The 27,927-nt window shown below is 48.2% G+C and overlaps 1 protein-coding gene across 1 annotated transcript in view; it reads right to left on the bottom strand.

The window, feature by feature from the left end:
* DIS3 (DIS3 homolog, exosome endoribonuclease and 3'-5' exoribonuclease) overlaps nt 1–27,927 on the bottom strand; it is a 169,225-nt gene that overhangs the window by 15,150 nt on the left and 126,148 nt on the right. The window contains exons 17-19 of the mRNA XM_033947503.1: nt 9,995–10,209; nt 9,353–9,521; nt 6,717–6,875 (exon numbers count right to left, since the gene is read on the bottom strand). Coding sequence (XP_033803394.1) covers nt 6,717–6,875; nt 9,353–9,521; nt 9,995–10,209 — 543 coding nt within the window. The remainder of the gene's footprint in view (nt 1–6,716; nt 6,876–9,352; nt 9,522–9,994; nt 10,210–27,927) is intronic.

Below are 27,927 nucleotides of genomic sequence, written 5' to 3'. Positions count from 1 at the left end.
GGTGTCGAACAGCACCCCGAGGTACTCCAGACGCTGAGCCGGAACCAACCGACTCTTGGAAAGGTTGACCACCCAGCCCAGCGACCGGAGAAACTCCACCACCCGAGCCGTAACCCGGGAGCTTTCCTGCAACGACTTGGCCCGAATTAACCAGTCGTCCAGGTAGGGGTGTACCAGGATGCCCTCCGACCGCAAGGCTGCCGCGACGACCACCATCACCTTGGTGAACGTCCGGGGAGCCGTGGCCAGCCCAAAGGGAAGCGCACAGAACTGATAGTGCCGACCCAAGATCGCAAAGCGCAGGAAACGCTGATGAGAGGCCCGAATAGGAACATGCAAGTAGGCCTCCGTCAGATCGAGAGAAGTGAGAAACTCCCCCGGCTGAACCGCCAGAATGACCGACCGCAGCGTTTCCATACGGAAAGAGGGAACCTTGAGAGCCCTGTTGACCCCTTTCAAATCGAGGATGGGCCGAAAAGTCCCCTCCTTCTTGGGCACCACAAAGTAAATGGAGTACCTGCCCGTGCCCCACTCCGGGGGGGGGCACCGGAACTACTGCCCTGAGATCTAGCAAGCGCTGAAGGGTCTGGCGAAACGCCAGCGTCTTCCCAGGAGTCTGACATGGAGAAGCGAGGAAAAAATCCGGCAGAGAGCGGGCGAACTCCAGGGCATAACCGTCCCGCACCACCTCCAGGACCCACTGATCGGACGTGATCTCGGCCCATTTGGGAAAAAAAGTCGCGCAGCCGGGCCCCCACCGGAACCAAGGGGGGCGCCGGCAAGGCGTCATTGTGCAGGACGGGAAGCGGGGGAACCGGCGGAGGGATTCCCTGCCCCCCGACGGGCCCCCCGAAAGGGCTGCATGCGCTGGAAGAACCGACCCCGGGAAAACCCCGGAGACTGGAAAGAAGCAGCCCCACGCCCAGGGCGATACTTGCGAAATTCCCGCAAACGCCCCCGGGCCGCACCACCCCGAGACGCCGGGCGGGCACGATCCTCCGGCAAACGGGGAACTTTCGAGTCCGACAGAGTCTGAATCAACTTATCCAAGTCCTCTCCAAATAAAAACGACCCCCGAAAGGGAAATTTAGTAAGCTTAGCTTTGGACGCAGCATCCGCCGCCCAAGCGCGCAGCCACAACACACGCCTTGCGGCCACGCCAAAAGCCATGGACTTAGCCGAGATCCGCACCAAGTCATACAGAGCATCCGAGAGGAATGAGGCAGCCATCTCAATCTTCGCTACCTCCTGATCCACCAGAGACCAGTCGTCAGACTCTCGATCCAAGACCCGCTCCGCCCACCGAAACACGGCGCGAGCGACCAGTCCCCCACAAATAGCCGCCTGGACCCCAAAGGCAGAGACTTGAAAATTTTGCTTAAGGATGGTCTCCAATTTGCGCTCCTCAGAGTCCCGCAAGGCAGAACCGCCCTCAACAGGCACGGTATGCCGCTTGGAAATAGCCGAGACCACCGCATCCACGACTGGCGAAGCTAACGTAGCCCGATCCCCTTCAGGAATGGGATACAGGCGAGCCATGCTGCGCGCCAGCCGAAACGGCGTCTCCGGCGTTTTCCACTGCTCAAGAATAATATCCCGAATATCCTGATGCATAGGAAAAGAGCGGGAAACGGAACGGATCCCTCGTAACAGAGGGTCCCCCACACGCGGAGTCTCCGGCGGCGCGTCCTCAAAACGCAAAGCCGAAGAAACCTGTTGAATAAGGTCAGGCAGCTCATCTCTCTGAAAAAGGCGCACCACGGACGCCTCGTCACTGGAGAACGGGAAACCCGACAACCCGCCGCCAGCTTCCGTCCCCTCCAGAGGGTCCTGGAATTCCTCAGAAGGGTCCAGGTCCTCCTCCAGACCGACACGTTCCTCCGACCACAAATCCTCGTCCCACGACACCCGCGGACGCTTGGACAAGAGAGGCGGCGGAGGGGACGTCACGTCAGACGAGAGGCAAAGCCGCAGGGAGCGCGGAGGAAACCCCACCCCCCGAGACCCCCTGGGCGCAACCGGGACCCCCAGCCGCCTGAAAATAGGCTTTGCATAATGAAAAGAAAAAATCAGGGGAAAAACCCCCCGAGGGTCCCAAGGGACTCCCTGCCACAGCAGGGGACCCAGCAGAAACCTGCCCCTGCTTAGCCAAAACAGGGGGAAGGTCACCTGAGGTGGAAGACAAAATGGAGGGGCCAGACAGAGAAGATGGCGTCTTTCCCGCCAAAACAGCTCCCTCCATAGCCTGCAGCGGCTGAGAGACCTGAATAGTCTCAGCCGCTAAAACAGGCAAGCCGGCATCAGCTGTCAAAATATCAGCTGAGAGGGAATCCTCTAAAACCCGACCGTCGGCGGCTCGGGGAATCCCTCCGTGGGCGGACGGAGAAGACCGGGCTTCTCCACCGTTCCCTGCCGACTCGCGAGGCACCATCGGCGGGGAGCTCTGGGCGCCTGCAGCCGCTGCCGACGGAGCTCCTCCACCGCACCGGCCTGAACACCGCTTGCACAGGCCGGCCGCGAGTGCCTCGCGTCTGGAGCACAATGAGCACTTTTTCCCTTTAGAAGTGCTCATTGCTCCATACGCGACCTAGCTGTAAAAAAGTGCCGGTTAGTTGAAAAAATACAGTAAAATATAGTTTTCTTAAAGGGAAACAACCCTCCAGACCAGCACTACCTCAGGATTTTTTTTTTTTTTTTTTTTTTTACAGAACAGACTCCACAGGCTCTCGAAGCAATATGCCTTGCTTGATTTAGGGGGCAAGGCTTACTGCTGAGGCTCCTCTAAAAAAATATGGGGAGGTGGAGGAAGTGGGGGGAGGGACCCCGCTCGTGACCCGCCGGGTTTGACACCCCCGAGGTCGGACGGACCCCCAAACAGAGTCCGTCCAAGCTCCGTCCGGCTAAAAACAGGGACAATAAACCCCTAAACAAATTCCAACAGCCCTACCAAGGGAGATGGGTACAGATCACTCAACACCTGCTGGAGACTGAAAGAAGACTGAGGGAAATAGAGAGGAGGGGCTAGGATATACTGTCCCAAAGTTTTGTTTTCAGTCTCCACCTGCTGGTCATGATTAGATATATACCCAATCGTAAAGTTAACCTCTACTGGTCTGGAGAGTGCTAAAGAAATAAAATTTTACCCAAGTAAAATAAGGAATGGAGAAACGAGCCATGATTGATGTGGCCCCTAGCATAAGTGCTCAATTAGAAAATAGAAAAAGTGAAAAATATATTAACTACAATTAATCAATATCCAAAGGTTAATACTAAAGAAATTAGCTAACTAAAGGAAGGAAAGAATCTCGGAATTGCCTGCAGAATTAAGGTGCTGAATAGAATCTTCTTAGTAAGCAAAAAAGTGATACTTCTAGAAAAGTGGTTTCCAACATCAACCAGGAGAAACCTCAATGTTGCACACAGAAGTATGCAATGAAGAAAAACAAAATAAAGATAACTAAAATTGCTGGAACAGAAGTGTAATACCAGAGGTCCAGCAAGAAACCAACTTAGACTCAGATTAAAATCTTATATGCAGATTTTAAAAATAGAATCAAGAGAAAACATATGAGAAAAATTTCTCGCACTCAGTCCCATTGAGGGAACTACAAGTAGGAAGAAATGCACACCACAATATTTCCTACCAAAATATAGAAGCATAATGGCAGAAAGAGTCAAACAAACCAACCACTCTGTTCCTCCGTAGCAGCCCTTAATTCTTCTTCTCTAATTAAAAGTAAAAAGAAAAACAACTCTGTGAGGCCATTAAGAAATGGTTGTAGCAGAAGATCAGACAAGGTCATCATCCAAGAAACATTTCTCTTTTCTTTTAAAATTAGGGGTGTCCAACCTGCAGCCTGAGGGCCACATGCGGCCCCGTGAAGTATTTTGTGCGGCCCCGGTCGAGGACGATGCAGTGTTTTCCTCTGCTGCCCCCGGGTGTTTACCATCTTGCCAGCTCCCTCCTCTGTCTTACTGCAGCGTTTGTGTGGCCCCAGAAACATTTTTTTCAGCCAATGCGGCCCAGGGAAGCAAAAAGGCTGGAAACTCCTGTTTTAAATAAAGACCTCCAGGTCACTTAAAATGAGTCCAACGGTGAATCCTGTTACAGGCTTTTGGTATCATTTGAGTGTTCTCATGAGAAAAGAGAGAATTGCAAAACAGGAATGAGTCTTACAAAAACATAACTGTACTACGTTAGCAGAAACGAATAGTGGAACCTTGGTTTACGAGCATAATTCGTTCCAGAAGCATGCTCGTAAACCAAAATACTCGTATATCAAAGTGAGTTTCCCCATAGGAACTAAGGGAAACTCGCTTGATTTGTTCCCACCCACCCCCATCCCCCAAGGCCAGCGAAGCTGCTCTATCCCCCCCAAGAACCGGCATTGCTCCCTCCACTCATGAAGTCCACCCCACGTGATCCGCCACTCCCCCCGCTCGTTTCGCCCACCCCCACGTGATCCACCATCCCCTGCTCGTGGCGCCCCCCCCCCCCTGCGATCCAGCACCTCCCCTGCCGCGATCCGGCATGCCCCAGGCACCCACCCACCCGATCACATTCCTTACCCCCATTTGGCACCGGCGCCAACGCACAGGACATGTTGGTACCGGTGCCCGAAGATCTGCCTTTTTCTTTGCGCTGGGCGGTCTGGGATGGGCTGGAAGGATACTCTCTTGGAGGAAGGTCCAGAGGAACCTGATTGAAATGAAGAGAGTATCCTTCCTTGATGATGGTAAGTCTGACGTAATTGTCGTCCATCAGTGGTAAAAAAGATGGAGACGACCTCCTATAGGGGAAAAAGAAGGCAGAGGCAGAACGATGGAGGTTATGCTCTGTTCTAAGCAGTCAAAAAGGCTTAGTAGGCTTAGGTGCATCAGAAGGTTGAGGTTTATGCTGCTGTTTTTGAGGCTGCTGCTTCTTAAGAGAAGGACGAGTATAAGGAGCCTGCCTCGGAGCAAACCGCCGCCGATAGGAGGAGGGCGTGCAGGTTTAGCAGGAGTTGACTTTGGCTTAGGTCTGACAATAGAAGCAAAGGACATTTCCTGGCCAGACAATTTCTTGGTGGCTGCCTCGATAGATTCATCAAAGAGGTCATTGCACTCACAAGGAATATTGGCTAGGCGGTCCTGAAGGTTAGGGTCCATGTCGATGGTACGAAGCCAGGCAAGACGACGCATAGCCACTGAAAAAGCAGCTGCTCTAACAGATAACGCAAAGGCATCATAAGATGACTGGAGAAGATGTAAACGAAGTTGAGATAAAGAAGCAATAACTTCTTGAAACTCAAAAGTGCTTTTGAGTATCCAAATAACTCATGAACTGTGGAAGTAGAGTAATAAGGAACTCAAAATAAGTAATAAAATGAAAATTATAATTAAGGACTTTAGAAGACGTCATGGCATTTTGATAGATGCGACTTCCACATTTGTCCATAGTTTTCCCTTCTCTTCCAGGGGGTACTGTAGCATAGACCTTGGAAGGATGGGATCTCTTCAAAGAGGACTCAACAAGCAGGGATTGATGAGATAACAGAGTTGTCAAAACCTTTGCGGTGTACAGTTTTATAGCGAGAATCCAATTTTCCTGGAACAGATGGTAAGGAAAAAGGAGCCTCCATGCACCGACCACATGTGAGGTGTCCGCATCTGGGCTCCGTCGGATGACGTCACCCATATGTGAGAATACCTGCCTGCTTGTCCTGGGATAATGAATATATACGAGATGGATATGCATGCACTGCCTCCTTGAGATGCAAATCCATTTCATGAATACCGTATTTCCCCATGTATAGGCCGCCCCTTTGTATAGGCTGTAGGAAATGCTTATGTAGGTTTTTAAAACTCTTAGATAAGCCGCCCCCATGTTACTAGCCGCGGCTTATCTAAGAGTTTTAAAACCTACTTCAGCCTATACAATGGGGCGGTCTATACATCATTCTCCCCTAAATACCTCCTGGACGGCCACGCCTACCTCCTCCAAACACGCTTGCTGCCTCCTCCAAACATGCTCTGCAGGGCAGGAGCATGTTTGCGATCTCAAGCCTCGCCCCGCGCCCTTCCTGATTGGCTGCCGTCAGTATTCCAGTTGTGCTGGTGCTGTGCCTGCTTCAGCTGAAACAGCAGCTGGATGATGGTGAAGACTACTGCCTGAGAACCCAGACCCTCACAGCTCCTCCCATGTCTTGAGGAGTGGGGTGGAGGGAAAATGCAGATGGCAACTGATAAACTTCTCGGGACAGACATAGATGCCAAACAGCCTGCACTCAAGCTCCGGTATGACCGGTAACGAAATGCGCTTCCAAGGGAACGGTCCCCGAGCTGCCAAAAGTGTTAGTGCGAGCAGGCTAGATAGGCTGAAAAAAAGGGTTGCCCACCCAGCTACAGACCTGACAGTGTATCTTCATTCAGGCAGAGTTGCTCCAGGGAACCTGGAGACCTTTGTAGCACTGAGAAGCCTTTAAAAATGAGACAAACAAACATGAAAACAACAAACCGAAAGCAGAACATATCAGAAAGACACATTCAACTCATGTAGAAGGAGAAACTGAGGAGTATAACAGAGGAGAGGTGACACAGAAAAATGTAGATGACACCTTTTACACAAACTTGTAAATAGAGGTGAATAACCCACTGGTTCAAGATTCTTATGCCTTTTGCACTAGAATGATGGTTTTAATGCATTCTGTTCGTAAATGACACCTTATATGCCTTACCTCATCATTATAAAAAAGCTTTGGCTTTGGCATGTCTTTCTGCTCAAAGAACACTGTTCCTTCTAGACCAAACTTTGGGATTAGAACCACAATTGCATTCTTTCTTACAAATAAAATATATCCTTCTTCGCTCACAATTCCTTTGCTTTTAAAGAACAGCTGTAACAGAAATATTTTAGAGAGGTGAAAATTAAAGTATAACAAAAAATAATCATATACATATATACACAAAAATAGAATCATATACACACACAGAGCTAACATGTATACTTGACTATGGGTTGCTCTCACCTATAATTTGCACCCTAATTTCCCACTAAACTAAACTGTCCATTTAGTGACTCATGTATTCCACCCACATCTATTCCAGCATCTCCCCAGCATCTGGGGTTGCTATGGCGTGATCTGTAATTCTGGGAATCTCTCTGGCTGGACGAGCCCGAGGAATTTTGACATAACCTGAATGAGGGATGAAAATTGCTGCAACCTCCTCCTGGAACCCACCAAGGCTTTTTGTCTGGGAGGGACTTAGGATGGCAGTCCATCACACTGAATAATGGAAAAAGCACCCACTGTGGAGTTATGTCCTGCCAAGATAACTATTGTGTTCAATTAATGTCAATCTAAACCTTATTCAAGTGTATATGTGAATCTAAAGGGGTGAGAAAGCCTCAGAATATGGAACAATTAACCCAACTGGGTTTCAAAAGTGAACAATTCACTCACTCCTGTTTAAATCATAGGCAATACACCCCTTCCCTTCCTACTTAATTTAATCTCTTTTAATCTATTTTATTTGTATATAAATTATTTACTTGTCAACTTATTTTTAAAAAAATATATATCATTTTCTTCTCGATTCACATTCAAAAAATCTTCTTGGTTCACACTCAAAAAAAGTCCATTCAAATTATTGCACTCAATTTACAAAGAAATTGGTTCTGGTAACCTCTACAAAGCATAAATATATAAACCATCCATCACACTGGGCATAAGGCCATCCAATCCTTTGCCAAACAGCATTTAACCTTTAAAAGGGAGCCTGTTGAGAGTCGCCTTGGAGGCCGAATTTCCAGCCCAGTGGCAGATCCAGAGCGTTCTATGAGCAGAAACAGCATAACCCGAAACTTTGCCTAGAACCTATATAAGGCATCTGCCATATAATCAACCCCCTCTAGCACCAGCTTGGGGGATGGTGTTGTCCTCTGCTGAAGGATCTCAGTGCAACTTCGTGTGACAAGCACGCACTGCAAAAGAGGCAGGTGCTGCCTTAATACCTGAAGAAGCAACTTCAAAAAGTTTCTTCAAGACCATGTCTACCCTGCAGTCCTGAGAGTCTTTCAGCATCATTCCTCTCTCACTCGGGAAGGCAGTGCGCTTCGTCACCTATGTCATCACTGAATCCCACCTTCATCTGCTCAAATAGTTGCTGAAAATCCGGAGCCATAGGATAAAACTTAGCCATGGTCTTAGTCAGTTTAAAAGAATACTCTGGTGTCTCCAACTGCTCAGTAACCAGAGCTGTGAGATCTGGATGTGATAGAAAAAAGGACATCAGAGTATTAGAATGACTCATGATGGTACATTGAGATGTGGAGGGCTAAGCTTCCAGCTTCAGCTCCGTTCCTTTATAGCATTCGCTATAAAATGTGGAACAGAGGAAGATTTAAACAGCCAATGGACAGAGGGAGCCATCACCCACGTTAGGGCTCTTGGAGACCATTTGGCTAACCTATCACATTCATTCAAAGTGGACACAATATCCATGGTATCAGCGCTCAAGTGAAGTCCGTCCGGCTGGACAGGGGTATTGGGGTACAGACACCCCTCCCCCCAACACACCCCGATTCTCCCATAGGAAGTAATGGGGCTGTACTTACAGTTTCCACAGTGCCTGCCTGTCAGCTCTGTCAATGTAGCTGAAGTGAAGAGAAATGATTTTCTCAGAGTTTCATCAAACAGCTCAATCTTCAAGATCTTTTCAAGCTGCAAGTCATATGGGCCCCGACCAAAACCTCCATCCACTTGGAACCTCCTCCTGCGACTGGGGGCAGGAAAATGCAGCCTGTGCTAATAGCCTGAGGGCTCTAACTCAGGGAGCATCCAACCTGCACTTAAACCACTGACAGGGTTAGAAGGTACGCACGCTCCTAAGATGGATGGACCCCAAGCTCCGAAGGTGGCACACTGCAGATAACTCCATAAGTCCACCTGAAGCTTGCCCTGTGTTCTTTTCCAGGCAGAGAATACCTCCAAAGAATTCTCAAGGCAATATACCATCGAACAAAATGAAGAACTTTAAGCGAAAAAAATAAGTAAAGATGCAGAGCAGATCAGAAAGACTTCTGCACGTTTCACCTTCAAAAATGAAAAACTATAGGGGGCTCTGTATTCCTCAGACAAGTGGGAGGAGCAATGAAGAGAAAAATGTATGAATTTCTGCAAGACCCGGGTCATGGGTTGAGGTGAAACACCTTTCGGATTGATTCCGGAAGGGACGTAACAGAACTAGCCTTCTAACCAGAACCCCTTCTTTGCCATTCTCTTTTACCTTGTCAACTTTCATATTTAAAATACAATTTAAGTGCCTGTCAATTAGAAGTGGCCAACAGTTTCTAAGGAACTCCACTGCTTACCTGAGTGTGAAATGCAACGGATGCTCTTTGTGAATATTGAGCCATTTTGTGCCTGTAATTGAGATTTTTACATATTTCTGCTAGTTTGTGTTTATCCATCAGTTCTGGATATGTACAATCTGCTCCTATAGCTGCTGCCAAAAGCCGATGCACTATTATATCCGAATACCTAGAGAAATTAAGACAAAGCATAATGCATATAAATTTAAAACATAAAAAGTAGCATTATGCCATACAAGTGTTTCTATTTACAGCAAAATGATAAAGCCAGATGAAATTTTACTTACTTTATTAAAGATTTTCTTAAAACACCGTTCACCAATCTGAGGAAGCAATCTTCTTCCTCTGCTAGAAATGCAACTGCTAGTATAGAACTACTGTCTTGTTAACCTAATCTACTTACTCTTAGGCAACAGTTATAATTTCTTATTCTTCATTAATTTTTAGAACATATATAGCAGTATGGAGTTCTAAGCATAGAATTGTGACTGAACAGTTTGGTTTTATTTTCTCATCAATCTGTCACCATACGAGCTCCAGATGTTTTGTAACCTTCCCTCTGCTCATGCTTGATTTGGTAAGATTGGGGGGAAGGGACAGAAAGATTATTACTTTAAAACATTATTACAGAAACTTAATTACCTTCTAATGGGTGAGGTGAAATGTGTGTAGATAGGAGAGGCTAGACCATAATGATGAAAATCGCTGTCCATTCCAGAGCAGAAATAGACTGCTTGCATCATGCAGCGAGTGGCCAGGATCCTCAGCAGCGTATTCAGGTATGGGAAGGAAGAACACTCGGCCTTGTCTAAAGAGTCTGCCAGGGCCTTGGCAGAATCGATTTTAATCTCCAAGTCCTGTGAGAACAGAAATAAAGTTGGCTATGTTGTTAAAGTTGAGGAAATTTTTATTCAAGAAAGGCAGGTATATTTGGGCACTGTTTTAATGATTGTCACCGAAGAACTATACAGGCATCAAACTGATACATGTGAAGGACAAATGAAGCAAAAACAGCCGAAAACGGAATTTAAGGATGAAGGTACTTTCAATAAAACACAGTTACTTACTGTAACAGGTGTTATCCAGGAAAAGCAGGCAGATATTCTAACGGATGGGTGACGTCACCGACGGAGCCCTGGTTTGGACACTTGAAAAGTAAATTGCAACTTTAAGTTTAGTAAGTTTGCGATTAGCCCGCTTCTTGCTTGCACGAGTGCCTTCCCGCCCGACGTAGGCGCGCGGTCCCTCAGTTAAGATAAGCCATCTAAGAAGCCAACCAAGGGAGGTGGGTGGGTTGTGAGAATATCTGCCTGCTGTCCCTGGATAAAGCACAGTTACTTACCGTAACAGGTGTTATCCAGGGACAGCAGGCAGATATTCTCACATGTGGGTGACGTCATCCACAGAGCCCCGATGTGGACAGCTTTTCAAGCAAACTTGATTGAAGATTTCAAGTTTGCTAGTGCTGCACCACGCATGTGTGTGCCTTCCTGATCCACTAGAGGGCGCATCCCCTCCTCATGGTCTTCAGTTTAGATAGCTAGCAAAGAAGCCAACCTTGGGGAGGCGGGCGGGTTGTGAGAATATCTGCCTGCTGTCCCTGGATAACACCTGTTACGGTAAGTAACTGTGCTTTATCCCAGGACAAGCAGGCAGCATATTCTCACATGTGGGTGACCTCCAAGCTAACCAAAAAGGGACGGAGGGAAGTTGGCAATTCAAGAAAACAGATTACGCAAAACCGACTGGCCAAACCGGCCGTCGCTCCTGGACAGAGTATCCAGACAGTAGTGGGAGGTGAAAGAATGAACCGAAGACCAAGTGGCAGCCTTGCAAATCTCCTCGATAGGCGTTGACCTGAGGAAAGCTACAGAAGCCGCCATCGCTCGGACTCTATGTCCCGGGACTCGACCATGCAGCGCGAGACCAGCCTGAGCGTAGCAAACCAGCAGCCAACCAGTTGGACGAGGTGTGCTGGGAAACAGGGCGTCCCACCCGAGTAGGGTCGAAGGACAAAAACAATTGAGGAACCGTCCGATGAGACTGAGTGCGTTGAAGATAAAAAGCCAACGCCCTCTTACAGTCAATCATATGAAGCGCCACCACGCCAGGATGAGAGTGGGGCTTCGGAAAAAAGACCGGAAGAACAATGGAACGATTGAGATGAAAGTCCAAAACCTTCTTGGGCAAGAACTTGTAATGAGTACGCAGGACCACTGCGTCCTGATAAAATACAGCAGAAGACGGGTCCGCAACCAGAGGTTGCAGCTCACGGACTCTACGAACAGACGCGAGACCAACCAGGAATACCACCCGCCAGGTGAAACGGATCAAAAGAGCGTTATCAATGGGTTCAAACGGAGGTTTCACCAATTGAGCCAGGACCACCCTAAGATCCCAAACCACCGGAGGGGGCTTGAGCGGAGGATGAACATTGAAGAGACCCTTCAGAAAGCGGGAAACTGTCGGATGGACGGAGAGCAGCTTCCCATCCAGCGGCCAAGGAAAGGCAGCAATCGCACAGAGGTGGACTCGGATAGATGTCGATTTGAGACCAGACCGAGACAAGTGGAACAGAAAATCCAGCACTGAAGGGAAGGAGGCAGAGAGTGGATCCATGCAGTGCTCAGCACACAACGCAGCAAATCAGAAGCATTTCTGGGAAAAGCATTGCCGAGTGGAGCCCATACGAGAAGCCTCGAGAATATCCCCACCGACTGAGAGAAACAGAAGGAGGGAGGCACGTTGCGAGGAACCAAGCTGATAAGTGTAGAGACTGCAGATTGGGAGGCAACAGAAACCTCAACACTGAGAAAGCAGAGAAGGGAACATAGGTAGAAGCAGAGGCTCCCTGACACGCTGAAGGAGCAGGGAGAACCACAGCTGTCAGGGCCACAGAGAAGCCAGCAAGATTATGGTGGCGCAGCCCGACAGGAGGTGCATCAAAGATCTGAGAATCAGAGTAAAGGGAGGGAACGCATAGAGGAACCTGCCCATCCAATCGAGAAGGAAAGCATCCACCTCGATGCGAACCTGGGAGAACATCCTCGAGCAATATCGAGGCAACCAGTGAGTGAGGGGCGAAGCGAACAGAACTACCTGTGGGGTTCCCCACCGAACAACCACATGCCGCAGAGTCTGAGAATGGAGCGACCATTCATGCGGCCGAGAAGGGCGACTCAACGTGTCCACCAGACAATGCTGCTCGCCCCGGAAATACACCGCCCAAAGAAATAAGTAGTGGTGTAACGCCCCCTGCCAATGACGAAGGGCTCCCCTGCAAAGTAACAGGGAACCTGTACACCCTGGCATGGTCACAGAATACATCGCCACCGGGATGTCGGGACGCACCAGGACCCCGCAATCTTGCAACCAATAACGAAAATCCACCCCAGCATTATAAATGGCCCGGAGCTCCAGCAGATTGATGCGGCTGCGACGGCCCGCACCCGACCAAAGACCCTGAGTCCAAAGGCCGTCGAGGTGCACCCCTAAACCTATGCCGAGGAGTCCATCGGCAGAACCTTCTGATGCGGGGATACGAAGAGGTGGCACATCAACGAAACAAGCGTGTCAAGGAGGGAGGCACCACAATGTGCTTGGAAGCGGGATCCCGATCCTGCCACCACTGAGATGCTCGGGTCCAGCGGGGAACACGAAGATGAAACCAGGCGAACATCGGGACATGAACCGTGGAGACCCATGATCCCAAAAGGCCGAGGCCGAAGACTGCGGAGACACCAGCTGACTCAAGCGCAGACAGGCGGCCTGCCGAGGCAGAAAAGACCGGAGGTGGACCGAGGACAGAGGGGCCACCTTCCGGCATAAACAAACAAGGGCCACCCCCTGAGGCCGAGACAAGAAGGAGCGCAGACAAACTGGGTCCAGGTCCGCCCCGACGGACTCCCGAGACTGGGGCGGGCAGAGTCTGAACCACTCCTGGACTAGAACTAGTGTAGGTCACGAAAGGCCTGGACCAGACGCAGATGGGAGGATGGGAATGCCCAACCAACAGAAGCGAGGCTATACTCCCGGTGCGTAGACACGGAGACACCCCTCCCGAAGGGAGGGGAGGAATCCCAGAAGGAGAGCAGCCCGGAGGCTATGCGAGAATAGTCAAAAAGACGGCCAGTAGTCGCCGACTGGACCATAACCCGGCGCTGCTGCAGCTATTGCGGCTGCTGCGAAGGAGGCCGAGAACACAAGAAAGGTATCCGGAGGGCCCCTCCGGAGAAGGAGTCCAAACCACCAAGGCAGACGGGATTCAGCTGAAGGCGTCCCAATAGGTGAAGGATCGGTCGCGTTCTGAGAGGCGGTTAGTGGCCACCGCAAGAGAGGCCTCAAGAAGCGCAGAACTCACGCAAGTAAAAGTGGCGAGACGATCCTGGAGGTTCGGATCCTCAGCCACACTCTGTGCCAAGCGAGATAACGCATGGCAGGAGCAATAGAGCCGGAGCAGGGAGAGAGTCTCCTCCAGGCAACCAAACTCCATACTACAAGATTCCGTCACGGCTGCCCGGAATGAACCGAAGAGAAAGCGGGGAACCCTTTCGAACAGGAGCCGGAGACGCCGAGGCACAGAGTCCCAGACGACGTCGAGACACTAAGCCCCCGTCGATAACGGGGAGCAAACCCGTAGTCGACGCCGAGGCCCAAAGCCTCAGCCGCTGCCGAGATATAAAGCCCCCAGCGACGTTGCGGCACCAAGCCACAGTCGACATCGAGACACAAGGCCACCGCCAACCAAAGGGCAAAGCCCCAAGCGACGTCAAGTCACAAAGCTCCAGTCGACGGCGAGACACGAAGCCTCGGCAACGACGAGGCACAGATCTCCAGCCGACAATGAGGCCCCCAGCCTCAGTCGACGTCGAGGCACAAGCCTCAGGCGCCGCCGAAGCACAAGCGTCAAGTGACGCGGAGCACACGGCCGCAGCCGACGTCGAAGGTACAAAGCATCCGTCGACGTCGAGACACCAAGCCCCAGTCGACATCGAGGCAGAAAGTCGAAGCACAAAGCCTTAGATGACGTCAAGGCACCAAGCCGCCTCCTACATCGAGGCACAGGGCCTCAGGCGGTGGTGAGGCACCAAGCCGCAGTCGACGTCGAGGCCCGAAGCCCCAGTGGACGTCGAGGCCCGAAGCCCCAGTGGACGTCGAGGCCCGAAGCCCCAGTGGACGTCGAGGCCCGAAGCCCCAGTGGACGTCGAGGCCCGAAGCCCCAGTGGACGTCGAGGCCCGAAGCCCCAGTGGACGTCGAGGCCCGAAGCCCCAGTGGACGTCGAGGCCCGAAGCCCCAGTGGACGTCGAGGCCCGAAGCCCCAGTGGACGTCGAGGCCCGAAGCCCCAGTGGACGTCGAGGCCCGAAGCCCCAGTGGACGGCGAGGCCCGAAGCCCCAGTGGACGTCGAGGCCCGAAGCCCCAGTGGACGTCGAGGCCCGAAGCCCCAGTGGACGTCGAGGCCCGAAGCCCCAGTGGACGTCGAGGCCCGTAGCCCCAGTGGACGTCGAGGCCCGTAGCCCCAGTGGACGTCGAGGCACGTAGCCCCAGTGGACGTCGAGGCACGAAGCCCCAGTGGACGTCGAGGCACGAAGCCCCAGTGGACGTCGAGGCACGAAGCCTCAGTGGACGGCGAGGCACGAAGCCCCAGTCGACGTCGAGGCACGAAGCCCCAGTCGACGTCGAGGCACGAAACCCCAGTCGACGGCGAGGCACGAAGCCCCAGTCGACGGCGAGGCACGAAGCCCCAGTCGACGGCGAGGCACGAAGCCCCAGTCGACGTCGAGGCACGAAGCCCCAGTCGACGTCGAGGCACGAAACCCCAGTCGACGTCGAGGCACGAAGCCCCAGTCGACGTCGAGGCACGAAACCCCAGTCGACGTCGAGGCACGAAGCCTCAGTCGACGTCGAGGCACCTCGAGGTTCAGAAGTCGGCACCGTACCAATGAAACTGGTAATAAAGGTGCAGCAGTGCACTCCATAAAGGGCAACCTCGAGATGAGTATTCCCATGAAAGGAGGCACGCTTCGAAGGTCTCGTAGAGGCGGGCACGAGTGCACTCGATGCCTGGAATGCCTGAGACTCAGCCGGTGGCATTACCGAGGTAACGCAGCTAGAAGAACAGAAAGAAAGAAAGAAGACTTATCGGGGATCGAAGCTACTCAGTCCGATTCCAACGAAGGAAAAATGGTCCTGGCCATCCTGCTCACACGAGGTGAGCCCAGAGAGAGGCCAGGGAAGAAGAAAATACAGCTGCAGCCAAATGAGGCCTAGCCGCATGGCTGAGGCCCAAGAAGGGCCTGCCGGTGGAACCAGCAGAAACACAATAAAAAGTCCTTTTTTTTTTTTTTTTGAAACAAAGAAATACACGATCAATCAACAAACGCACAACGACTCCCTAACAAAATAAAGAAGCCGCGGTGCTAGAAAGGCACTTATAAGAACGCAGAGAAGAGAGACAGGGCTTTCTGGCTCCGCGGAAAACTAAGAACTGAAGACCATGAGGATGGGATGCACCCTCTAGTGGATCAGGAAGGCACACACATGCGTGGTGCAGCACTAGCAAACTTGAAATCTTCAATCAAGTTTGCTTGAAAAGCTGTCCGCATCGGGGCTCCGTGGATGACGTCACCCACATGTGAGAATATGCTGCCTGCTTGTCCTGGGATAATACCTGATATGGTGAGTAACTGTGCTTTATCCCAGGACAAGCAGGCAACATATTCTCACTGATGGGTGACCTCCAAACTAACTAGAAAGGGATTGAGGGAGAGTTGGCCATTAAGAAAACAAATTTTGCAAAATTTCCAGACAGTAATGTGAAGTGAAGGTATGAACTGAGGACCAGGTGGCAGCTTTGCAGATTTCCTCAACAGGAGTAGATCTGAGGAAAGCTACAGAAGCTACCATGGCACAGACTTTGTGAGCAGTGGCATGACTCTCCAGAGGCAGTCTGGTCTGAGTATAGCAGAATGAGATACAGGCAGCCAACCAGCTGGATATTGTCCATTTGGTGACAGGATGACCCAACTTGTTAGGATCAAATGAGATGAAGAGTTGGGGATATGTTCTATGAGGCTTTGTCCGATTGATGAAGTAGGCCAAAGCACGTTTACAGTCCAAAATGTGCAGCGCTGTTTCTCATGGATGAGAATGAGGCTTAGGGAAAAAAACTGGAAGAACAATGGACTGATTGAGATGAAAGTCCGTAACTACTTTTGGTAAAAACTTAGGATGCATGCGTAGAACCACTTTATCATGGTGAAAAACTGTGAATGGTAGATCTGCGACCAATGCTTGTAGCTCACTGACTCTCCTGGCAGAAGGGAGGGAGATGAGAAAAACTACTTTCCAGGTGAGAAATTTGAGATGAGCTTTTGCCATTGGTTCAAATGGTGGCTTTATCAACCTGGAAAGAACTATATTAAGGTCCCAGATGACAGGGGGAGGCTTGAGAGGTGGTTTAACATTGAAAAGCCCTTTCATGAATCTGGAGACCAATGGATAAGCAGTGAGAGGCTTTCCCTCAACTGACATGTGAAAAGCTGTAATAGCGCCGAAATGGACTCTGATAGATGTAGATTTAAGACCAGAATCATAGAGATGAAGTAGATATGACAAGGAAGCTGGATTATGATGATGACAGAGACACCAGGAAGAAAACCGAGTCCACTTTTGTTGATAACACTATTGAGTGGCCAGTTTCCTGCAAGCGTAAATGATAGTACGGACAGACAGAGAGATGCAATGATGTCAGCCTGAGAGATACCAAGCTGTCAGTTGTAATGATTGCAGGTTGGGATGAATAAGAGCTCCTTGATTCTGTGTAAGCAGAGTAGGAAATATTGGAAGTAGTATGGGTTCCCTGGTGCTGAGTTGAAGTAGAAGGGAGGACCAATGTTGTCTGGGCCACTGAGGAGCTATGAGTATCATGGTGGCTGACTCCTGCTGGAGTTTGAAAAGAGTTTTCAGGATAAGAGGAGTGGGAGGGAACGAATACAAGAACAATTGCGTCGAATCCAGAAGAAATGCATCTGCTTCCAGGCGGTGAGGAGAGAAAGCCTGGAGCAGAAGCGGGGCAGTTTGTTGTTGTGGGGAGCTGCGAATAAGTCCACTTGAGGAGTGCTCCATTGTGCAAAGATGGACTGAAGAGTTGTTGAGCTGAGTGTCCATTCGTGAGGCTGGATAATTTGGCTGAGGTTGTCTGTCAAGGAATTCTGTTCGCCCTGTATGTAGATTGCTCGCAGAAAAAGATTGCGGGTGGTCGCCCAAAGCCAAATCTTTTGAGCCTCTTGACAAAGGGGAAGAGAGCCCGTGCCTCCTTGCTTGTTGATGTAGTACATCACTACTTGATTGTCCGTGCAAAGGAGGAGGACTTAGTCGGTCAGGAGATGTTGGAAAGCTTTTAGCGCGTAATACATCGCTCTGAGCACCAGCAAATTGATGTGAAACGTGCATTCTTTGGAAGTCCAATAACCCTGTGTTTGAAGGCCGCTCATGTGTGCTCCCCAGGCATAGGGAGAAGCATCCGTCGTGAGTACCTGGCGATGCGGAGGAAGATGGAAAAGAAGACCTCTGGATAGACTGGAAGAAGTCATCCACCAGTGGAGCAACTACAGAAGAGATGAGGTTACAAAGATATGCCGTGAGAGCGGATCTGTCGCCTGACACCACTGAGAAGCTAGGGCAAACTGTGGAGTGCGAAGATGCTATCTGGCTAGTGGGGTGACATGAACTGTGGAGGTCATGTGGCCCAGGAAAACAATCAAGCATCTTGCAGAGATCGTTTGTAGCTAAAACATCTGTTGATAGAGATGAAGCAAGGCAGCTAGGTGATCTGGAGGAAGACACGCCCTCATGAGAGTAGAATCTAGAATAGCCCCGATGAACTGAAGACGTTGAGTCGGTTGAAGGTTGGACTTTGGGAAATTGATTTTGAAGCCCAAAGTTTGAAGGAAATAAATTGTGTGAGTCATCGCCCAGGTCACCTCCTGAGATGATGAAGCCTTGATCAACTAGTCATCCAGATAAGGAAACACCTGAAGACCCTGGGATCAGAGGGCTGCTGCCACTACAGTCATGCACTTCGTGAAGACTCTGGGAGAAGATGCCAGGCCGAAGGTAAAAACTTTGTACTGGTAGTGACGATGACTGATTTGAAAGCGAAGGCATCTTCTCGAAGCCGGATGAATTGGTATATGCGTGTAGGCTTTCTTGAGGTCCAGAGAGCATAACCATTCCTTCTGAGCCAATAGGGGATAAAGGAGGGCGAGAGAGAGCATTCAAAACTTCTCTTTGACAAGATATTTGTTGAGAGCTCGGAGATCCAGGATGGGTCTCAGACTTCCTGTCTTTCTGGGGACCAAGAAATATCGGAAGTAAAAGCCTTGGTTGTGTTGAGAGGGAGGAACTTCCTCAATGGCATTGAGGAGGAGGAGAGATTGAACCTCCTGGAGAAGTAGAGAGGACTGCGTCAGATTTAAAGCAGACTCTTTTGGAGGATAGTCCAGAGGAAGGGTGTGAAAATGAAAGCTTGATGAATGATGTTGAGCTCCCAGTGATTGATGTAAATCTGAAGACGTCCCCCTATCGGTTGAGGCAGAGAAAGTAGCAGTGGAACTCTGGCTATGCTCTGAAGGAACACGTCAAAAAGGCTGTGCAGGTTTCCGAGGAGCAGCTGGTTGTTTAGGTTATTGACGTGGCTGTTGTCGTTGTCGATGAGGCTGGATAGGTGCCTGAGGAGTAGGTTTGGCAGCATATCTGCATTGGTAAGAGGAAGCAGGCTTAAAAGGCTGAGCAGGTGGAGGCTTCTTTTTGGGCTTAACCAACACATCCCATCTGGTCTCATGAGTGATAGAAAAAATTCCCAACAGTGTTGAAAAATGCATCTTTCTAGCTCTGCGGAAATTAGAAAACTGAGGGATCGCACGCCTAAGTCGGGCGAGAAGGCACTCGCGCATGCGCGGTGCGGGCTAATCGTGAACTTTCTAAACTTAAAGTTGCGATTCACTTTTCAAGTGTCCGTACCGGGGTTCCGTCGGTGACGTCACCCATCCGTGAGAATATGCTGCCTGCTTATCCTGGGATAATATGGGGTATGGCCACAATAAAGAATATATAACTCTTACTCAAAAGGGCTCTATTTATTAGTGTGCATTAAGGGTAAGTTAGAAAATTAGCAGGTAATTGCTTTCTCTGAATCCTTCCAGACGGTTAGACTTGTGATGTCCTGTCAGAAGGTGGAGACCAAGAACTGAGCTGTGATGTCATCACTTTAGAAACCTGTGTACTCCCTAGCCAGGCAGTTCTTAATCATAACAAAGACGAGCAAAGGCAATAAATAGGAAAATCTTCCTTAGGAACTAATAAACTAATCAATAGAAAACAACTAATGAAGGATAAAGTCCTCCAGATTAAAGATTCAACAGGAATAACAAAATACACAAAATCAAAATCTTTACACTTCAGAAGATAGAAAGCAAACTTATAAGTACCATAGATGGGTTTTGGACTGGACAGACACTTGGGATATATATATATACCAAAGCAGTATTTACTGCTAATACTGCTTCTGCTAATACCTTGGACCAAAGGAACTAAGGAGTGTTCAAATCCAAGAAGCAAGTTGACTGAGCTTTCAAAACTTCAGGAATTGGATGACCACAGACAACATGATCCAATTACTCTATTCAATGATGGGCAAAGTCTACGACATTTCATGCAGTGAAGCTGAATTGCTTGCAAGTCCTGTCTTCCTGGGATGACATGGTGTTTTAATCTTTATTATTCCATATATTTGACATAGATCTTTAATTATAGCAGCTTTGAAGTTTCTCCCCTGATCTGAATGAATAAGGCAGGGTGCGTCAAATCAAATAATCCAATACATTTATAATGCTTTAGCTGTAGTTAACATCATTTGGTTCAGTGTTGGTACGTAACAGGTAAAAAGGTCAGTGATAGCTAGCTAACATTTTCCAAACTATTTTTTCCTGGTTCTACAGTAGTATAATCTATTGCCACTACTAAGGGGTATGAAGATGTAAAACACTACATTAAGAGGAGTTTTGTAATTTTGGATCGTGTATGATTGATTTGAATTTTCATGGATTTTAGGTATAAATGCTACTGAAGAAACAATAAGCAAAACCCAGACCTGAGTTGATGATTAAAGTGGATAAAATGGAGTGAATTTATGGATAATAAATACTGTTTATGGGTGCACATGCGAGTAATGTGAATTCAGTGTCTATATGATGTAAAGACGTATTAACTACATGGCATTGTTTTTAACTGGACCAGAGATAAGTACTTATTTGTTTAAACAAATATCTAAATGGAAATATTCTATGCAAAGCACTGGTTATTAATAAGAGAACATTGTGATGCCATGATAGTTTTCACTATTTAGCCTCACGCTGGTGTGTTATTTGGTGGAAGCGAGCACACTACCATAATTTTTTTTTTTTAAATTGAAATATTTTAAAGAGATTAGTTTCTTACCTTGCTAATATCTTTTCTAGTAGATAGGTGTGTCACTCTGGATAGTAGGGTATTCTCCCCATACTCATGAGCTGTGCAGAAGGAATCCATTCCAGGTTTTGAACTTCTTCTCCAAAGGGCTCTGCTGCCCCCTTCAGTTTGTACTAAAGCAGGCGATAGCCCTATATATGAACACATAAGAAGGACGAGTACAAGAAGACTCCCCGAACTACAAATCTATTCTGTTCTGAAAGTATAACAAACATGTTAAACATTTTAAATGAACAATCAAAATAACCATACCAATCAGAAACATTTATGGAGCTCAAACATTTCCCAGTGTTATAGAAATAGATTAATCTTCATACCCTTGAGGTCTGATGGACACCAAAATCTCAGTTTTGACTTGAACTTTCTAATTGAGACAGAGGCATATAAACAGTGCGGGATTCCAGAATAACACACCTATCTACTAGAAAACATATTAGCAAGGTTAGCAGTCCCCAAAATCTAGAGCGGGACCTCTGTGCCTGCTTGCAACACTGAGGACCCTGATGGTGCCCTTCAGTGCTGCCACATCCACTCTGTAGAGCTTGGAGAATGTGTGCAGAGTGGACCAGGTTGCTGCCCTACAAATCTTCCCAGGTGAAATCACCCAAGCTTCCACTTACGAAGAGGCTACGCTTCTTGTGGAATGTGCTTTCAAGGAGACCAGGAATTGCTTGCCACAAGCAATATATGCTGAATAGATGGCCATCCATATCCATCTTAAGCCTACCACGTATAGCTTGACTGGTTAGCACAAATAGACAGTCCAAACAGTCAGAACTCATTGGTGACCTCTGGATAACATAGGAGGACCCTCCTCACATCAAGCTTTCTCAGAATCCAGTCCTTTTTCTATGACCCTGTGGTCTGGAACGCTGGTAATCTTACCTCTTGATTGACATGAAATGCCAAAATGAATTGTGGCAAAAAGGACGGGACTATGCGCAAGGAAATTACCACCTCTATGATCTTAAGGAATAGCTCCCTGCACGACAGGGCCTGCAGCTCCAAGACTTGTCTTGCTGATGTAATGTCCATGAGGAAAACTATCATGATAGTAAGATCCAACAAGGACGCCTCCTGAATAGGCTCTTATGGAGCCTGACTGAAGCCTTGAAAAACCACATTAAGGTTCCTTGACGGAAATTATTACTTTACTGGTACTCTGAGCCTGGGAATCTGGCTATGTCTGGATGAGGACCCAGGAAAGCTTTGCATCCATTGGAAGTGAAGCACGAGAGGCCTGCCACTTGAACCCAGAGAGACACCACCATGAGGCCTTGTTGAGACCTGCTTGGAAAAAAGCTAGCACCATAGGGATCGGAGCACTACATGGCTCTACTTGTTCTTTTGTGCACCAGTACTGAAACGTCTCCCATGCTTGAGCATAAGCAGAGACTTTCGTAGGCTTCTTGGCTCTGAGGAGAGTAGCAATGACTACCTCAGAGTATCCTTTGCACTATAACACCGCGTGCTCAAGAGCCACACCATAAGACCAAAGCAATCCGGATCTTCTTTTTTTTTTTTTTTCTAGTTCAATAGTTTTTTAATGAGTATTTTTAGAAAATACAGGAAGCAGTTCAAATACATGAAGTCAAAATAAAGCTTTCTGTATTTTCAAAAAATACTCAATAAAAAACTATTGAACTAGAAAATAAAAAAGCAATCCGGATCTTCTATGACTACTGGGCCCCGAGATAGAAGATTGGGCTGTACCTGCCGTCTTAGACCCTTGTCCCTCTAACGATGCACTAGGTCCATGTACGACGGTCTGTATGGCCAATCTGGAGCTATGAGGGTCACTTTCCTGAGTGGTTTGCTATTCTCTGAAGTATTCGCCCTATCATGGGCCATGGAGGGAATACATACAAAAGCTTGCTCTTTGTCCACAGTTGGACTAGGTCATCCATGCCTTTGTTTCTGGGCTCGGATCTTTGACTGAAGAAATAGTCCACCTTCTTGTTCCTCGCTGTAGCCATCAGAATAAGTTGGCCAACCCCAACATGTGCTGCAGACATCCCCTGTAGGTATAACTCTGCCCACCGGAAAAGTAAGTAGGCCTCCAAGCTCAGCTGCACACTCTTGGTGCCTCCTTGGCGATTGACATGCCACCATTGTGGCATTGTCTGAGAAAACTCAGACCACCTGCCCTTCTAGACTCTTTTCTGGCTTCTATAATGCCAAACAAATAGCCCGAAGCTCCAGTCTGTTAATGGGAGGCCGACCACCACCCCTGTACTGGGCATCCGATGCAACTTTAAACTTGACATCGGGAAAGGGAAACATACTAAAACCTTAACCACCACCTTAAACTTTAAAAAGGGTAAATACGATTGCATGAGAGCCATGGTAACAAAACGACTCGAGAAGATGGTGGACAAACTTGAAACAGTAGATCAGGCATGGTGCCTATTGAAAAATACTATTGCAGAAGCACAAGATCTCTACATTCCGAGGATTTCCAAAGATCGGAGAACTAAAGGCAAAGGAGAACCGGCATGGCTTAACATACAGGTGAAGGAAGCCATAAAAGAAAAGAAGGACTCTTTCAAAAAATGGAAATGCACGAAGACAACCGAAGCCTGGAACAAACATAAAGATAAACAGAAGAAATGTCACAAGGCGGTGAGGGATGCAAAACAGGACTATGAGGAAAAAATAGCCCGGGAGGCTAAAAACTTCAAGCCCTTCTTTAGATACGTGAAAGGGAAAAAACCTGCAAAAGAGGCAGTGGGACCCCTGGACGACAAGGGAAGAAAAGGGTACATCAAGGAAGATAAACAAATCGCAGACAAACTAAATTCCTTCTTTGCGTCCGTCTTTACGAAGGAGGACACCTCAACAATACCTGAAGCGGAGAAATTGTTTACAGGAGAAATAGAGGACAGCCTCACCACAGTTGAAGTGAACTTAGATCAGATATACTACCAGATCGACAAACTTAAAAGTGACAAATCCCCTGGACCGGATGAAATTCACCCGAGAGTCTTGAAGGAATTGAAGGTTGAAATCGGAGAGTTATTGCAAAAACTTGCAAACCTGTCAATCAGAACTGGTCAGATACCAGACGACTGGAGGAAAGCGAACATCACGCCAATCTTCAAAAAAGGATCGAGAGGAGAACCGGGCAACTATAGACCTGTGAGTCTTACGTCTGTCCCCGGCAAGATGATTGAATCACTGATCAAGGATAGCATAGTTCAGCACTTGGACACACACGACTTGATGAAACCCAGTCAACATGGATTCAGGAAAGGGAAATCGTGTTTGACGAATTTACTCCAATTCTTTGAGACCGTGAACAAGCAAATTGATAGTGGAAAGCCGGTGGACTTAATATACTTGGACTTCCAGAAAGCATTTGACAAAGTTCCACATGAAAGACTTCTCAGGAAACTACAAAGCCATGGCATAGAGGGAGATATACAAAGATGGATAGGCAAATGGCTGGAAAATAGGAAGCAGAGAGTGGGCATAAATGGGAAGTTCTCCGACTGGGAGAAAGTGACTAGTGGTGTACCCCAGGGCTCGGTACTTGGGCCGATCCTTTTTAATATTTATATCAATGACCTGGAAAACGGAACATCCAGTGAGATCATCAAGTTTGCAGACGACACAAAACTCTGCCGGGAAATCAGATCGCAGGAGGACAGTGAGGAACTCCAGAGCGATTTGTGTCGGTTAGAAAACTGGGTGGAGAAATGGCAGATGAAGTTCAATGTGGAGAAATGCAAGGTAATGCATTTAGGCAGTAAAAATAAGGAATACGAGTACAGAATGTCAGGTGCAACTCTGGGAAAAAGTGAACAAGAAAGGGATCTGGGTGTACTGATAGATAGGACCCTGAAGCCGTCGGCACAATGCGCGGCAGCGGCAAATAAGGCAAATAGAATGTTGGGCATGATAAAGAAAGGAATCTCGAGTAGATCGGAGAAAGTTATAATGCCGCTTTATAGGGCAATGGTCAGACCCCACTTGGAATACTGCGTCCAACATTGGTCTCCCTACCTAAAGAAGGATATAAAACTGCTGGAGAGGGTGCAGAGGCGAGCAACTAAACTAGTGAAGGGTATGGAGAAACTGGAATATGAGGATCGACTTAAAACACTGGGATTGTTCTCCCTTGAGAAAAGGAGACTGCGTGGGGATATGATCGAGACCTTCAAAATACTGAAAGGAATCGACAAAATAGAGCAGAGAAGATTATTTACATTGTCCAATTTGACACGGACAAGAGGACATAAAATGAAGCTAAGGGGGGGCAAGTTCAGGACTAATATCAGGAAGTTCTGCTTCACACAGAGAGTGGTTGACATCTGGAATACTCTCCCAGGGGAGATTATTGCAGAATCGACAGTCCTAGGCTTCAAGGGCAAACTTGATGCATATCTCCTTGAGAGAGGCATATAGAGATATGGTTGGCTATAGGGTAAGCCAGGTGTATACCTGGCAGGGCCTCCGCGTGTGCGGATCACCGGACTAGATGGACCGAAGGTCTGATCCGGAGATGGCGCTTCTTATGTTCAATGGCCTCCGAGACTGAACAAGCTGGCATCTGTTGTGAGAGTTACCCATGAAGTTATTCCAAGGGGCATGTCCTGTAATAATGACTGCGACAGGATTTCAGAGTTCACAGGAGAGTCATTTGAAGTGAGTCCATTTGTGGAGACCACTGAGACAGTAGTGTGTTCTAGAGAGGGCGCATGCAAGTCTTCATCCAAGGGACCACATCTGCTATGTTGGCCATCAGATCATCCAAACCCTTTCCAAACAAGATCTGTGTTTGAAAGGGAGTCTACTGTAAGAAGCCTTGGAATCTCCATTTCATTATCTGATCCAGAACATTCTGTGGGCTGAAACTGAATAAGCCAAGACTTTGCTCAAGACTCTGATGATGTCATAGAGCATCGTCACATAATCCACCATTGCTAGTATAAGCTGGGGCAAAGGCTAGTCCTCTGCCAGGGTGAGCCCACACATCCTGGTATGTCAAGCACATGCCACAAAAGAGGCTGCTGCTTTGATCCCTAAAGCCAACGCATTGAACTGCCTTTTTAAGACCACATCCACTCTGTGATCCTGCATATCCTTTAATACCATGCCTCCCTCACCTGGCAGGGACGTATGCTTGGTTACCTGAGCAACTAAGGAATTCAACTTAGGCTGAGTGAACATCTGTTAACACTCCTGTACCACAGAATACAGCCTAGTCATTGGCTACCTTTAAAGAACCCTCAAGAGCATCCCAATGCTCAGTGAATAGAACACTCATATCAGGATGCCAGGGAAAAGATGTGGGCTGTGCTCATACTCTGCTCAGGATAGAACACTGAGTGGAAAGGGCCTGCTGAGAGTCTAAATGTAACTCCCGCAGGGAGTCAGTAATGAGCTCTAATAGAGCTGAAGGCTTGAACAGCCAGCATACTATGGGATCCTCCCCTTGGTCCAAGGCCACCACTGCTTCCTGCTTACTTGCTCCTGCTTGTGACCCACTCTTGCATTGGATGGAGATGGTATAAACGGAGACTCTCGCCATGACTCTAATCACATTATAAAATTTGTCAGCCACATAGTCCACCCCTGCCAGCAGGAGCTGAGGTAATGGTTCAGCTCCTGTCATGTCCCGGGTTCACAGTCACAAATGGCAGGCGTGTATTATGAATGAAGCAGCTGACACCGCCTTCACTCCTAGGGCCAGGGTCTCAAACAGCCTCCTGAGGATCATATCCACTCTGCGGTCCTGTGTATCCTTCACAACTCCTCCCTCATTGGGTAACGACATGCGTTTAGTCACCTGTGCTTCCAGGGAGTCTATCTTTGGCATAGCAAACATTTGCTGGAACTCTTGATCCATAGGATACAGTCTAGTCATGGCTTTTGCCCCTTTGAGGGCGCCTTTCAAGATCTCTCAAGTCTCTGTAACCAGAAATTTCATGTCTGGGTGCCACAGATAGGACTTGGACTCAGATCAGACCTCACTCAAAAGAACAGAGATGACTGGGCTGAGGTGGATCAATCTTAAACACACAAAGAGACTCAGTAATAATTTGGGGAGGTGGAGGAAATGGAGGGAGGGAGGGAGGGACTCGACTCTGTCGAGTGTGACACCACCGAGGTCGGACAGACCCTCAAAAGGATCCCTTCAAGCTCAGCCTGGCACCAGATGGGGCAAGAAGGCCACTAAACAACTTCCAATAGCCCTATACTAACCAAAGGAAGACTGCAACAGCTTACCACACCTGCTGAAGACTGAGAACAGACTGGTTAGTTTAGGGGGAAGCACAGCTACTTATTATCACAGCCAAAAGTTTTGTCTCAGTCTCCACCTGCTGGTCATGGTGAGCTATTACCCATCAGTGAACTATGCCGGTCTGGAGAGACGCTAAAGAATAGAAAATTTTTAAGCCTAATGAAAGATGAAATGAAATAGAAAAATATGACTAAAAGTAAGGAACAAATGAAACAGGAAGGCACAAAGCATAAACTGAAAACTGATGGTCCCGTGAACCAATGTTGGGCAATCTTAAAGATTTAAAGTACCAATATACTTTTTGACTGTTTGTGACAGGTTCAGTGGATGATGTCACCTACATGTGAGAATATGCTACGTGCTTGTCCACAGATAAACAATTCTATCTGGTAACACCACTCAGAATGGAATATAATATGATTAAAAACAAAAGCATTTATATTTTTTCCTAGATTAATAGAAACATCTAAACAGTTTACTACTGGCGAAATTCTGTGCAACTGCACAACACTGAATTCCCCATTTGTACAGAATACTGCATTTCTTGTTCTGGCCTCTCTCTGACTGATCCTCTCCCCCGTGAGATCCGACATGCCTGCGGGCCGAAAGCAGCATCAAGCAGTGGCTGTCTGAAGAAGCGCTGTGCAAACACTGCTTGCGGCCGGCTCCACCAGGGCTAGGCTGGCTGCAAGCAGCCTGTTCACAGTGCTGCCTTTCCCACCTGGTTGATCACTGCCTTTGCTTTGGGAGGCCCACAGGCATGTTGCATTTCTTTGGGGGGGGGGGGAGGGGATTGGCC

Source organism: Geotrypetes seraphini, chromosome 6, assembly GCF_902459505.1.
Source record: "Geotrypetes seraphini chromosome 6, aGeoSer1.1, whole genome shotgun sequence".
In the NCBI taxonomy this organism is placed as follows: domain Eukaryota; kingdom Metazoa; phylum Chordata; class Amphibia; order Gymnophiona; family Dermophiidae; genus Geotrypetes; species Geotrypetes seraphini.
This window is presented reverse-complemented; position numbering and strand designations above follow the sequence as displayed.